This window comes from Fistularia commersonii, chromosome 26 (genome assembly GCF_037954325.1).
Source record: "Fistularia commersonii isolate RoL2024-O1a breed Wild chromosome 26, RoL_Fcom_v1.0, whole genome shotgun sequence".
NCBI lineage: Eukaryota > Metazoa > Chordata > Actinopteri > Syngnathiformes > Fistulariidae > Fistularia > Fistularia commersonii.
The window spans coordinates 8,054,378-8,069,377 of NC_141309.1; the positions used below are offsets into that span (position 1 = coordinate 8,054,378).

Sequence of the window (15,000 nt, forward strand, 5' to 3'; positions counted from 1 at the left end):
TTTCTGGAGACACCCCAGCTGATGTAACTGAAGATCCAAAGATTAAACAAACTACTGTTTCTTCAATGTTCAGTAGTGAGACTCCAGTTTTAATGACATCAAAAGAAAGTGAAAAGGCTGATACGTCTAGTCCATCTTCTCCTGTTGGTTCAACATTCTACAGTACTGGGAAACCTTTAGTAAGTGTCCCATCAACAAGGCATACTGTGGATACTGATGAAACTGAAAGGCCATCTTCCCCCAAACCAACATCCGTCTCAGCCCACTCTGAAATAGGTGTCACAAGCTCAATGACATTATCTTCGACAATTGGTCCAGATAGTGAGGATGACAAGATTAGCAGTGAAACAACAATGGTAGAGTTGGTCCCATCCTCCCTCGGACCAACTACGAGAGCTGAAACTCTACCCATTTTCACAGACTCTGAATTTGAGATTTCTGGAGACACGACTTCCGATTCATCTGAAGATCCAAAGATTAAGCCAACTACCGGGTCTTCACTTTTCAGCACTGAGACTCCAGCAGTAATGACATTACATAGAAGTGAACAACCTGACGCATCAAGTCCATCTGTTCCTGTTGGTTCAACATTCCACAGTACTGGGAAGCCCTTAGTAAGTTCCCCATCAACAAGGCATACTGTGGATACTGATGAAACTAAAGGGCCATCTTCTCCAAAGACAACATCTGTCTCATCCCACTCTGAAATTGGTGTTACAAGCTCAATGACGTGGTCTTCCACAATTGGTCCGGATATTGAGGATGACAAGATTAGCAGTGAAACAACAAAGGTAGTGTCCGTCCCATCCTCCCGTGGACCAACCATGAAAGCAGAAAATCTTCTCACTTTCACAGACTCTGAATTTGAGCTTTCTGGAGACACCCCAGCTGATGTAACTGAAGATCCAAAGATTAAACAAACTACTGTTTCTTCAATGTTCAGTAGTGAGACTCCAGTTGTAATGACATCAAAAGAAAGTGAAAAAGCTGATACGTCTAGTCCATCTTCTCCTGTTGGTTCAACATTCTACAGTACTGGGAAACCTTTAGTAAGTGTCCCATCAACAAGGCATACTGTGGATACTGATGAAACTGAAAGGCCATCTTCCCCCAAACCAACATCCGTCTCAGCCCACTCTGAAATAGGTGTCACAAGCTCAATGACATTGTCTTCGACAATTGGTCCAGATAGTGAGGATGACAAGATTAGCAGTGAAACAACAATGGTAGAGTCGGTCCCATCCTCCCTCGGACCAACTACGAGAGCTGAAACTCTACCCATTTTCACAGACTCTGAATTTGAGATTTCTGGAGACACGACTTCCGATTCATCTGAAGATCCAAAGATTAAGCCAACTACCGGGTCTTCACTTTTCAGCACTGAGACTCCAGCAGTAATGACATTACATAGAAGTGAACAACCTGACGCATCAAGTCCATCTGTTCCTGTTGGTTCAACATTCCACAGTACTGGGAAGCCCTTAGTAAGTTCCCCATCAACAAGGCATACTGGGGATACTGATGAAACTAAAGGGCCATCTTCTCCAAAGACAACATCTGTCTCATCCCACTCTGAAATTGGTGTTACAAGCTCAATGACGTGGTCTTCCACAATTGGTCCGGATATTGAGGATGACAAGATTAGCAGTGAAACAACAATGGTAGAGTCCGTCCCATCCTCCCGTGGACCAACCATGAAAGCAGAAACTCTTCCCATTTTCACAGACTCTGAATTTGAGCTTTCTGGAGACACCCCAGCTGATGTAACTGAAGATCCAAAGATTAAACAAACTACTGTTTCTTCAATGTTCAGTAGTGAGACTCCAGTTTTAATGACATCAAAAGAAAGTGAAAAGGCTGATACGTCTAGTCCATCTTCTCCTGTTGGTTCAACATTCTACAGTACTGGGAAACCTTTAGTAAGTTTCCCATCAACAAGGCATACTGTGGATACTGATGAAACTGAAAGGCCATCTTCCCCCAAACCAACATCCGTCTCAGCCCACTCTGAAATAGGTGTCACAAGCTCAATGACATTATCTTCGACAATTGGTCCAGATAGTGAGGATGACAAGATTAGCAGTGAAACAACAATGGTAGAGTTGGTCCCATCCTCCCTCGGACCAACTACGAGAGCTGAAACTCTACCCATTTTCACAGACTCTGAATTTGAGATTTCTGGAGACACGACTTCCGATTCATCTGAAGATCCAAAGATTAAGCCAACTACCGGGTCTTCACTTTTCAGCACTGAGACTCCAGCAGTAATGACATTACATAGAAGTGAACAACCTGACGCATCAAGTCCATCTGTTCCTGTTGGTTCAACATTCCACAGTACTGGGAAGCCCTTAGTAAGTTCCCCATCAACAAGGCATACTGTGGATACTGATGAAACTAAAGGGCCATCTTCTCCAAAGACAACATCTGTCTCATCCCACTCTGAAATTGGTGTTACAAGCTCAATGACGTGGTCTTCCACAATTGGTCCGGATATTGAGGATGACAAGATTAGCAGTGAAACAACAAAGGTAGTGTCCGTCCCATCCTCCCGTGGACCAACCATGAAAGCAGAAAATCTTCTCACTTTCACAGACTCTGAATTTGAGCTTTCTGGAGACACCCCAGCTGATGTAACTGAAGATCCAAAGATTAAACAAACTACTGTTTCTTCAATGTTCAGTAGTGAGACTCCAGTTGTAATGACATCAAAAGAAAGTGAAAAAGCTGATACGTCTAGTCCATCTTCTCCTGTTGGTTCAACATTCTACAGTACTGGGAAACCTTTAGTAAGTGTCCCATCAACAAGGCATACTGTGGATACTGATGAAACTGAAAGGCCATCTTCCCCCAAACCAACATCCGTCTCAGCCCACTCTGAAATAGGTGTCACAAGCTCAATGACATTGTCTTCGACAATTGGTCCAGATAGTGAGGATGACAAGATTAGCAGTGAAACAACAATGGTAGAGTCGGTCCCATCCTCCCTCGGACCAACTACGAGAGCTGAAACTCTACCCATTTTCACAGACTCTGAATTTGAGATTTCTGGAGACACGACTTCCGATTCATCTGAAGATCCAAAGATTAAGCCAACTACCGGGTCTTCACTTTTCAGCACTGAGACTCCAGCAGTAATGACATTACATAGAAGTGAACAACCTGACGCATCAAGTCCATCTGTTCCTGTTGGTTCAACATTCCACAGTACTGGGAAGCCCTTAGTAAGTTCCCCATCAACAAGGCATACTGTGGATACTGATGAAACTAAAGGGCCATCTTCTCCAAAGACAACATCTGTCTCATCCCACTCTGAAATTGGTGTTACAAGCTCAATGACGTGGTCTTCCACAATTGGTCCGGATATTGAGGATGACAAGATTAGCAGTGAAACAACAATGGTAGAGTCCGTCCCATCCTCCCGTGGACCAACCATGAAAGCAGAAACTCTTCCCATTTTCACAGACTCTGAATTTGAGCTTTCTGGAGACATCCCAGCTGATGTAACTGAAGATCCAAAGATTAAACAAACTACTGTTTCTTCAATGTTCAGTAGTGAGACCCCAGTTGTAATGACATCAAAAGAAAGTGAAAAAGCTGATACGTCTAGTCCATCTTCTCCTGTTGGTTCAACATTCTACAGTACTGGGAAACCTTTAGTAAGTGTCCCATCAACAAGGCATACTGTGGATACTGATGAAACTGAAAGGCCATCTTCCCCCAAACCAACATCCGTCTCAGCCCACTCTGAAATAGGTGTCACAAGCTCAATGACATTGTCTTCGACAATTGGTCCAGATAGTGAGGATGACAAGATTAGCAGTGAAACAACAATGGTAGAGTCGGTCCCATCCTCCCTCGGACCAACTACGAGAGCTGAAACTCTACCCATTTTCACAGACTCTGAATTTGAGATTTCTGGAGACACGACTTCCGATTCATCTGAAGATCCAAAGATTAAGCCAACTACCGGGTCTTCACTTTTCAGCACTGAGACTCCAGCAGTAATGACATTACATAGAAGTGAACAACCTGACGCATCAAGTCCATCTGTTCCTGTTGGTTCAACATTCCACAGTACTGGGAAGCCCTTAGTAAGTTCCCCATCAACAAGGCATACTGTGGATACTGATGAAACTAAAGGGCCATCTTCTCCAAAGACAACATCTGTCTCATCCCACTCTGAAATTGGTGTTACAAGCTCAATGACGTGGTCTTCCACAATTGGTCCGGATATTGAGGATGACAAGATTAGCAGTGAAACAACAATGGTAGAGTCCGTCCCATCCTCCCGTGGACCAACCATGAAAGCAGAAACTCTTCCCATTTTCACAGACTCTGAATTTGAGCTTTCTGGAGACATCCCAGCTGATGTAACTGAAGATCCAAAGATTAAACAAACTACTGTTTCTTCAATGTTCAGTAGTGAGACTCCAGTTGTAATGACATCAAAAGAAAGTGAAAAAGCTGATACGTCTAGTCCATCTTCTCCTGTTGGTTCAACATTCTACAGTACTGGGAAACCTTTAGTAAGTGTCCCATCAACAAGGCATACTGTGGATACTGATGAAACTGAAAGGCCATCTTCCCCCAAACCAACATCCGTCTCAGCCCACTCTGAAATAGGTGTCACAAGCTCAATGACATTGTCTTCGACAATTGGTCCAGATAGTGAGGATGACAAGATTAGCAGTGAAACAACAATGGTAGAGTCGGTCCCATCCTCCCTCGGACCAACTACGAGAGCTGAAACTCTACCCATTTTCACAGACTCTGAATTTGAGATTTCTGGAGACACGACTTCCGATTCATCTGAAGATCCAAAGATTAAGCCAACTACCGGGTCTTCACTTTTCAGCACTGAGACTCCAGCAGTAATGACATTACATAGAAGTGAACAACCTGACGCATCAAGTCCATCTGTTCCTGTTGGTTCAACATTCCACAGTACTGGGAAGCCCTTAGTAAGTTCCCCATCAACAAGGCATACTGTGGATACTGATGAAACTAAAGGGCCATCTTCTCCAAAGACAACATCTGTCTCATCCCACTCTGAAATTGGTGTTACAAGCTCAATGACGTGGTCTTCCACAATTGGTCCGGATATTGAGGATGACAAGATTAGCAGTGAAACAACAATGGTAGAGTCCGTCCCATCCTCCCGTGGACCAACCATGAAAGCAGAAACTCTTCCCATTTTCACAGACTCTGAATTTGAGCTTTCTGGAGACATCCCAGCTGATGTAACTGAAGATCCAAAGATTAAACAAACTACTGTTTCTTCAATGTTCAGTAGTGAGACCCCAGTTGTAATGACATCAAAAGAAAGTGAAAAAGCTGATACGTCTAGTCCATCTTCTCCTGTTGGTTCAACATTCTACAGTACTGGGAAACCTTTAGTAAGTGTCCCATCAACAAGGCATACTGTGGATACTGATGAAACTGAAAGGCCATCTTCCCCCAAACCAACATCCGTCTCAGCCCACTCTGAAATAGGTGTCACAAGCTCAATGACATTGTCTTCGACAATTGGTCCAGATAGTGAGGATGACAAGATTAGCAGTGAAACAACAATGGTAGAGTCGGTCCCATCCTCCCTCGGACCAACTACGAGAGCTGAAACTCTACCCATTTTCACAGACTCTGAATTTGAGATTTCTGGAGACACGACTTCCGATTCATCTGAAGATCCAAAGATTAAGCCAACTACCGGGTCTTCACTTTTCAGCACTGAGACTCCAGCAGTAATGACATTACATAGAAGTGAACAACCTGACGCATCAAGTCCATCTGTTCCTGTTGGTTCAACATTCCACAGTACTGGGAAGCCCTTAGTAAGTTCCCCATCAACAAGGCATACTGGGGATACTGATGAAACTAAAGGGCCATCTTCTCCAAAGACAACATCTGTCTCATCCCACTCTGAAATTGGTGTTACAAGCTCAATGACGTGGTCTTCCACAATTGGTCCGGATATTGAGGATGACAAGATTAGCAGTGAAACAACAATGGTAGAGTCCGTCCCATCCTCCCGTGGACCAACCATGAAAGCAGAAACTCTTCCCATTTTCACAGACTCTGAATTTGAGCTTTCTGGAGACACCCCAGCTGATGTAACTGAAGATCCAAAGATTAAACAAACTACTGTTTCTTCAATGTTCAGTAGTGAGACTCCAGTTTTAATGACATCAAAAGAAAGTGAAAAGGCTGATACGTCTAGTCCATCTTCTCCTGTTGGTTCAACATTCTACAGTACTGGGAAACCTTTAGTAAGTTTCCCATCAACAAGGCATACTGTGGATACTGATGAAACTGAAAGGCCATCTTCCCCCAAACCAACATCCGTCTCAGCCCACTCTGAAATAGGTGTCACAAGCTCAATGACATTATCTTCGACAATTGGTCCAGATAGTGAGGATGACAAGATTAGCAGTGAAACAACAATGGTAGAGTTGGTCCCATCCTCCCTCGGACCAACTACGAGAGCTGAAACTCTACCCATTTTCACAGACTCTGAATTTGAGATTTCTGGAGACACGACTTCCGATTCATCTGAAGATCCAAAGATTAAGCCAACTACCGGGTCTTCACTTTTCAGCACTGAGACTCCAGCAGTAATGACATTACATAGAAGTGAACAACCTGACGCATCAAGTCCATCTGTTCCTGTTGGTTCAACATTCCACAGTACTGGGAAGCCCTTAGTAAGTTCCCCATCAACAAGGCATACTGTGGATACTGATGAAACTAAAGGGCCATCTTCTCCAAAGACAACATCTGTCTCATCCCACTCTGAAATTGGTGTTACAAGCTCAATGACGTGGTCTTCCACAATTGGTCCGGATATTGAGGATGACAAGATTAGCAGTGAAACAACAAAGGTAGTGTCCGTCCCATCCTCCCGTGGACCAACCATGAAAGCAGAAAATCTTCTCACTTTCACAGACTCTGAATTTGAGCTTTCTGGAGACACCCCAGCTGATGTAACTGAAGATCCAAAGATTAAACAAACTACTGTTTCTTCAATGTTCAGTAGTGAGACTCCAGTTGTAATGACATCAAAAGAAAGTGAAAAAGCTGATACGTCTAGTCCATCTTCTCCTGTTGGTTCAACATTCTACAGTACTGGGAAACCTTTAGTAAGTGTCCCATCAACAAGGCATACTGTGGATACTGATGAAACTGAAAGGCCATCTTCCCCCAAACCAACATCCGTCTCAGCCCACTCTGAAATAGGTGTCACAAGCTCAATGACATTGTCTTCGACAATTGGTCCAGATAGTGAGGATGACAAGATTAGCAGTGAAACAACAATGGTAGAGTCGGTCCCATCCTCCCTCGGACCAACTACGAGAGCTGAAACTCTACCCATTTTCACAGACTCTGAATTTGAGATTTCTGGAGACACGACTTCCGATTCATCTGAAGATCCAAAGATTAAGCCAACTACCGGGTCTTCACTTTTCAGCACTGAGACTCCAGCAGTAATGACATTACATAGAAGTGAACAACCTGACGCATCAAGTCCATCTGTTCCTGTTGGTTCAACATTCCACAGTACTGGGAAGCCCTTAGTAAGTTCCCCATCAACAAGGCATACTGTGGATACTGATGAAACTAAAGGGCCATCTTCTCCAAAGACAACATCTGTCTCATCCCACTCTGAAATTGGTGTTACAAGCTCAATGACGTGGTCTTCCACAATTGGTCCGGATATTGAGGATGACAAGATTAGCAGTGAAACAACAATGGTAGAGTCCGTCCCATCCTCCCGTGGACCAACCATGAAAGCAGAAACTCTTCCCATTTTCACAGACTCTGAATTTGAGCTTTCTGGAGACATCCCAGCTGATGTAACTGAAGATCCAAAGATTAAACAAACTACTGTTTCTTCAATGTTCAGTAGTGAGACCCCAGTTGTAATGACATCAAAAGAAAGTGAAAAAGCTGATACGTCTAGTCCATCTTCTCCTGTTGGTTCAACATTCTACAGTACTGGGAAACCTTTAGTAAGTGTCCCATCAACAAGGCATACTGTGGATACTGATGAAACTGAAAGGCCATCTTCCCCCAAACCAACATCCGTCTCAGCCCACTCTGAAATAGGTGTCACAAGCTCAATGACATTGTCTTCGACAATTGGTCCAGATAGTGAGGATGACAAGATTAGCAGTGAAACAACAATGGTAGAGTCGGTCCCATCCTCCCTCGGACCAACTACGAGAGCTGAAACTCTACCCATTTTCACAGACTCTGAATTTGAGATTTCTGGAGACACGACTTCCGATTCATCTGAAGATCCAAAGATTAAGCCAACTACCGGGTCTTCACTTTTCAGCACTGAGACTCCAGCAGTAATGACATTACATAGAAGTGAACAACCTGACGCATCAAGTCCATCTGTTCCTGTTGGTTCAACATTCCACAGTACTGGGAAGCCCTTAGTAAGTTCCCCATCAACAAGGCATACTGTGGATACTGATGAAACTAAAGGGCCATCTTCTCCAAAGACAACATCTGTCTCATCCCACTCTGAAATTGGTGTTACAAGCTCAATGACGTGGTCTTCCACAATTGGTCCGGATATTGAGGATGACAAGATTAGCAGTGAAACAACAATGGTAGAGTCCGTCCCATCCTCCCGTGGACCAACCATGAAAGCAGAAACTCTTCCCATTTTCACAGACTCTGAATTTGAGCTTTCTGGAGACATCCCAGCTGATGTAACTGAAGATCCAAAGATTAAACAAACTACTGTTTCTTCAATGTTCAGTAGTGAGACTCCAGTTGTAATGACATCAAAAGAAAGTGAAAAAGCTGATACGTCTAGTCCATCTTCTCCTGTTGGTTCAACATTCTACAGTACTGGGAAACCTTTAGTAAGTGTCCCATCAACAAGGCATACTGTGGATACTGATGAAACTGAAAGGCCATCTTCCCCCAAACCAACATCCGTCTCAGCCCACTCTGAAATAGGTGTCACAAGCTCAATGACATTGTCTTCGACAATTGGTCCAGATAGTGAGGATGACAAGATTAGCAGTGAAACAACAATGGTAGAGTCGGTCCCATCCTCCCTCGGACCAACTACGAGAGCTGAAACTCTACCCATTTTCACAGACTCTGAATTTGAGATTTCTGGAGACACGACTTCCGATTCATCTGAAGATCCAAAGATTAAGCCAACTACCGGGTCTTCACTTTTCAGCACTGAGACTCCAGCAGTAATGACATTACATAGAAGTGAACAACCTGACGCATCAAGTCCATCTGTTCCTGTTGGTTCAACATTCCACAGTACTGGGAAGCCCTTAGTAAGTTCCCCATCAACAAGGCATACTGTGGATACTGATGAAACTAAAGGGCCATCTTCTCCAAAGACAACATCTGTCTCATCCCACTCTGAAATTGGTGTTACAAGCTCAATGACGTGGTCTTCCACAATTGGTCCGGATATTGAGGATGACAAGATTAGCAGTGAAACAACAATGGTAGAGTCCGTCCCATCCTCCCGTGGACCAACCATGAAAGCAGAAACTCTTCCCATTTTCACAGACTCTGAATTTGAGCTTTCTGGAGACATCCCAGCTGATGTAACTGAAGATCCAAAGATTAAACAAACTACTGTTTCTTCAATGTTCAGTAGTGAGACCCCAGTTGTAATGACATCAAAAGAAAGTGAAAAAGCTGATACGTCTAGTCCATCTTCTCCTGTTGGTTCAACATTCTACAGTACTGGGAAACCTTTAGTAAGTGTCCCATCAACAAGGCATACTGTGGATACTGATGAAACTGAAAGGCCATCTTCCCCCAAACCAACATCCGTCTCAGCCCACTCTGAAATAGGTGTCACAAGCTCAATGACATTGTCTTCGACAATTGGTCCAGATAGTGAGGATGACAAGATTAGCAGTGAAACAACAATGGTAGAGTCGGTCCCATCCTCCCTCGGACCAACTACGAGAGCTGAAACTCTACCCATTTTCACAGACTCTGAATTTGAGATTTCTGGAGACACGACTTCCGATTCATCTGAAGATCCAAAGATTAAGCCAACTACCGGGTCTTCACTTTTCAGCACTGAGACTCCAGCAGTAATGACATTACATAGAAGTGAACAACCTGACGCATCAAGTCCATCTGTTCCTGTTGGTTCAACATTCCACAGTACTGGGAAGCCCTTAGTAAGTTCCCCATCAACAAGGCATACTGTGGATACTGATGAAACTAAAGGGCCATCTTCTCCAAAGACAACATCTGTCTCATCCCACTCTGAAATTGGTGTTACAAGCTCAATGACGTGGTCTTCCACAATTGGTCCGGATATTGAGGATGACAAGATTAGCAGTGAAACAACAATGGTAGAGTCCGTCCCATCCTCCCGTGGACCAACCATGAAAGCAGAAACTCTTCCCATTTTCACAGACTCTGAATTTGAGCTTTCTGGAGACACCCCAGCTGATGTAACTGAAGATCCAAAGATTAAACAAACTACTGTTTCTTCAATGTTCAGTAGTGAGACTCCAGTTTTAATGACATCGAAAGAAAGTGAAAAGGCTGATACGTCTAGTCCATCTTCTCCTGTTGGTTCAACATTCTACAGTACTGGGAAACCTTTAGTAAGTTTCCCATCAACAAGGCATACTGTGGATACTGATGAAACTGAAAGGCCATCTTCCCCCAAACCAACATCCGTCTCAGCCCACTCTGAAATAGGTGTCACAAGCTCAATGACATTGTCTTCGACAATTGGTCCAGATAGTGAGGATGACAAGATTAGCAGTGAAACAACAATGGTAGAGTTGGTCCCATCCTCCCTCGGACCAACTACGAGAGCTGAAACTCTACCCATTTTCACAGACTCTGAATTTGAGATTTCTGGAGACACGACTTCCGATTCATCTGAAGATCCAAAGATTAAGCCAACTACCGGGTCTTCACTTTTCAGCACTGAGACTCCAGCAGTAATGACATTACATAGAAGTGAACAACCTGACGCATCAAGTCCATCTGTTCCTGTTGGTTCAACATTCCACAATACTGGGAAGCCCTTAGTAAGTTCCCCATCAACAAGGCATACTGTGGATACTGATGAAACTAAAGGGCCATCTTCTCCAAAGACAACATCTGTCTCATCCCACTCTGAAATTGGTGTTACAAGCTCAATGACGTGGTCTTCCACAATTGGTCCGGATATTGAGGATGACAAGATTAGCAGTGAAACAACAAAGGTAGTGTCCGTCCCATCCTCCCGTGGACCAACCATGAAAGCAGAAAATCTTCTCACTTTCACAGACTCTGAATTTGAGCTTTCTGGAGTCACCCCAGCTGATGTAACTGAAGATCCAAAGATTAAACAAACTACTGTTTCTTCAATGTTCAGTAGTGAGACTCCAGTTGTAATGACATCAAAAGAAAGTGAAAAAGCTGATACGTCTAGTCCATCTTCTCCTGTTGGTTCAACATTCTACAGTACTGGGAAACCTTTAGTAAGTGTCCCATCAACAAGGCATACTGTGGATACTGATGAAACTGAAAGGCCATCTTCCCCCAAACCAACATCCGTCTCAGCCCACTCTGAAATAGGTGTCACAAGCTCAATGACATTGTCTTCGACAATTGGTCCAGATAGTGAGGATGACAAGATTAGCAGTGAAACAACAATGGTAGAGTCGGTCCCATCCTCCCTCGGACCAACTACGAGAGCTGAAACTCTACCCATTTTCACAGACTCTGAATTTGAGATTTCTGGAGACACGACTTCCGATTCATCTGAAGATCCAAAGATTAAGCCAACTACCGGGTCTTCACTTTTCAGCACTGAGACTCCAGCAGTAATGACATTACATAGAAGTGAACAACCTGACGCATCAAGTCCATCTGTTCCTGTTGGTTCAACATTCCACAGTACTGGGAAGCCCTTAGTAAGTTCCCCATCAACAAGGCATACTGTGGATACTGATGAAACTAAAGGGCCATCTTCTCCAAAGACAACATCTGTCTCATCCCACTCTGAAATTGGTGTTACAAGCTCAATGACGTGGTCTTCCACAATTGGTCCGGATATTGAGGATGACAAGATTAGCAGTGAAACAACAATGGTAGAGTCCGTCCCATCCTCCCGTGGACCAACCATGAAAGCAGAAACTCTTCCCATTTTCACAGACTCTGAATTTGAGCTTTCTGGAGACATCCCAGCTGATGTAACTGAAGATCCAAAGATTAAACAAACTACTGTTTCTTCAATGTTCAGTAGTGAGACTCCAGTTGTAATGACATCGAAAGGAAGTGAAAAGGCTGATACGTCTAGTCCATCTTCTCCTGTTGGTTCAACATTCTACAGTACTGGGAAACCTTTATTAAGTTTCCCATCAACAAGGCATACTGTGGATACTGATGAAACTGAAAGGCCATCTTCCCCTAAACCAACATCCGTCTCAGCCCACTCTGAAATAGGTGTCACAAGCTCAATGACATTGTCTTCGACAATTGGTCCAGATAGTGAGGATGACAAGATTAGCAGTGAAACAACAATGGTAGAGTCGGTCCCATCCTCCCTCGGACCAACTACGAGAGCTGAAACTCTACCCATTTTCACAGACTCTGAATTTGAGATTTCTGGAGACACGACTTCCGATTCATCTGAAGATCCAAAGATTAAGCCAACTACCGGGTCTTCACTTTTCAGCACTGAGACTCCAGCAGTAATGACATTACATAGAAGTGAACAACCTGACGCATCAAGTCCATCTGTTCCTGTTGGTTCAACATTCCACAGTACTGGGAAGCCCTTAGTAAGTTCCCCATCAACAAGGCATACTGGGGATACTGATGAAACTAAAGGGCCATCTTCTCCAAAGACAACATCTGTCTCATCCCACTCTGAAATTGGTGTTACAAGCTCAATGACGTGGTCTTCCACAATTGGTCCGGATATTGAGGATGACAAGATTAGCAGTGAAACAACAATGGTAGAGTCCGTCCCATCCTCCCGTGGACCAACCATGAAAGCAGAAACTCTTCCCATTTTCACAGACTCTGAATTTGAGCTTTCTGGAGACACCCCAGCTGATGTAACTGAAGATCCAAAGATTAAACAAACTACTGTTTCTTCAATGTTCAGTAGTGAGACTCCAGTTTTAATGACATCAAAAGAAAGTGAAAAGGCTGATACGTCTAGTCCATCTTCTCCTGTTGGTTCAACATTCTACAGTACTGGGAAACCTTTAGTAAGTGTCCCATCAACAAGGCATACTGTGGATACTGATGAAACTGAAAGGCCATCTTCCCCCAAACCAACATCCGTCTCAGCCCACTCTGAAATAGGTGTCACAAGCTCAATGACATTGTCTTCGACAATTGGTCCAGATAGTGAGGATGACAAGATTAGCAGTGAAACAACAATGGTAGAGTCGGTCCCATCCTCCCTCGGACCAACTACGAGAGCTGAAACTCTACCCATTTTCACAGACTCTGAATTTGAGATTTCTGGAGACACGACTTCCGATTCATCTGAAGATCCAAAGATTAAGCCAACTACCGGGTCTTCACTTTTCAGCACTGAGACTCCAGCAGTAATGACATTACATAGAAGTGAACAACCTGACGCATCAAGTCCATCTGTTCCTGTTGGTTCAACATTCCACAGTACTGGGAAGCCCTTAGTAAGTTCCCCATCAACAAGGCATACTGTGGATACTGATGAAACTAAAGGGCCATCTTCTCCAAAGACAACATCTGTCTCATCCCACTCTGAAATTGGTGTTACAAGCTCAATGACGTGGTCTTCCACAATTGGTCCGGATATTGAGGATGACAAGATTAGCAGTGAAACAACAATGGTAGAGTCCGTCCCATCCTCCCGTGGACCAACCATGAAAGCAGAAACTCTTCCCATTTTCACAGACTCTGAATTTGAGCTTTCTGGAGACACCCCAGCTGATGTAACTGAAGATCCAAAGATTAAACAAACTACTGTTTCTTCAATGTTCAGTAGTGAGACTCCAGTTGTAATGACATCAAAAGAAAGTGAAAAAGCTGATACGTCTAGTCCATCTTCTCCTGTTGGTTCAACATTCTACAGTACTGGGAAATCCGTAGAAAGTTTACCAACAACAATGCACACTGTGGATACTTATGAAACTAAATCGCCACTTTCCCTAAAACCAACATATATCTCATCCCATTCTGCAAAGACTGTAACGAGCTCATTGATATTGTCTTCAACAATGAATCCTGATATTGAGGATGACGAAGTTAGTACCAAAACAAAAATGGTAGAGTCAATCCCATTCTCCATTGGACCATTCATTAAAGATGAAGTGCAATCCACATTCATGGACAAAGTTTCTGCTTCGATAACAAATCCGTATAGTACTGTGAAAACAACATCACCCCCCACTACCTCCAGGGATCCTGAGAAAATATTCAATTTCACTGTGAATCAGAGCAAATTTGACTTTGAATCCAGACTATCAACTCCATCCCCATCACAACTTTCGATAGATACAGATACAAATACACCACAATTTACCGTCTTCTGGAGCTCATCTGGTTCCCTTGATGAAATGACTGAGTCAATGTCTGAGTCACAAACTGAACGTGTGAGTCCAATGCCTGAAACATCTACATCCAAGGATGAAAATCCCCCAGGAACGCCAAAAGACAGTGATAAAATATTTGAGGGACAGACACCCATACCGACCACATTGAGACCATCAATCACTTTCAATTTTGTCGAGGAAGAGAATTCCAGTGATAATGACTTTGTAATCATTACATCAAGACCTAATACACTTAAAACAACTCAACCAGTGGAGATTCCTTCTATCCCTGGGTTCACATCAAAAGAACCTTCAACCTACATTGACATGGAGATCTCTGGTTTTTCACCTGAGGAGGGTGATTTAGAAGGAAGTCTAGATGGATCTGGAGGAAATATATTCATTGAGACTGGCACAAAACCCGAGGAGGAATTTACTGTATCCACAGATGAGAACG

At 43.5% G+C, this 15,000-nt stretch overlaps 1 protein-coding gene across 1 annotated transcript in view; it reads left to right on the forward strand.

Moving 5' to 3' along the window:
* The window catches only part of LOC147218490 (uncharacterized), a 51,234-nt gene extending 36,671 nt beyond the window's left edge, over nucleotides 1-14,563 (forward strand). The window contains exon 18 of the mRNA XM_086174389.1: nucleotides 14,471-14,563. Within this exon, the coding sequence (XP_086030515.1) occupies nucleotides 14,471-14,563 (93 nt within the window). The remainder of the gene's footprint in view (nucleotides 1-14,470) is intronic.
* Nucleotides 14,564-15,000: the final 437 nt, after the last annotated feature.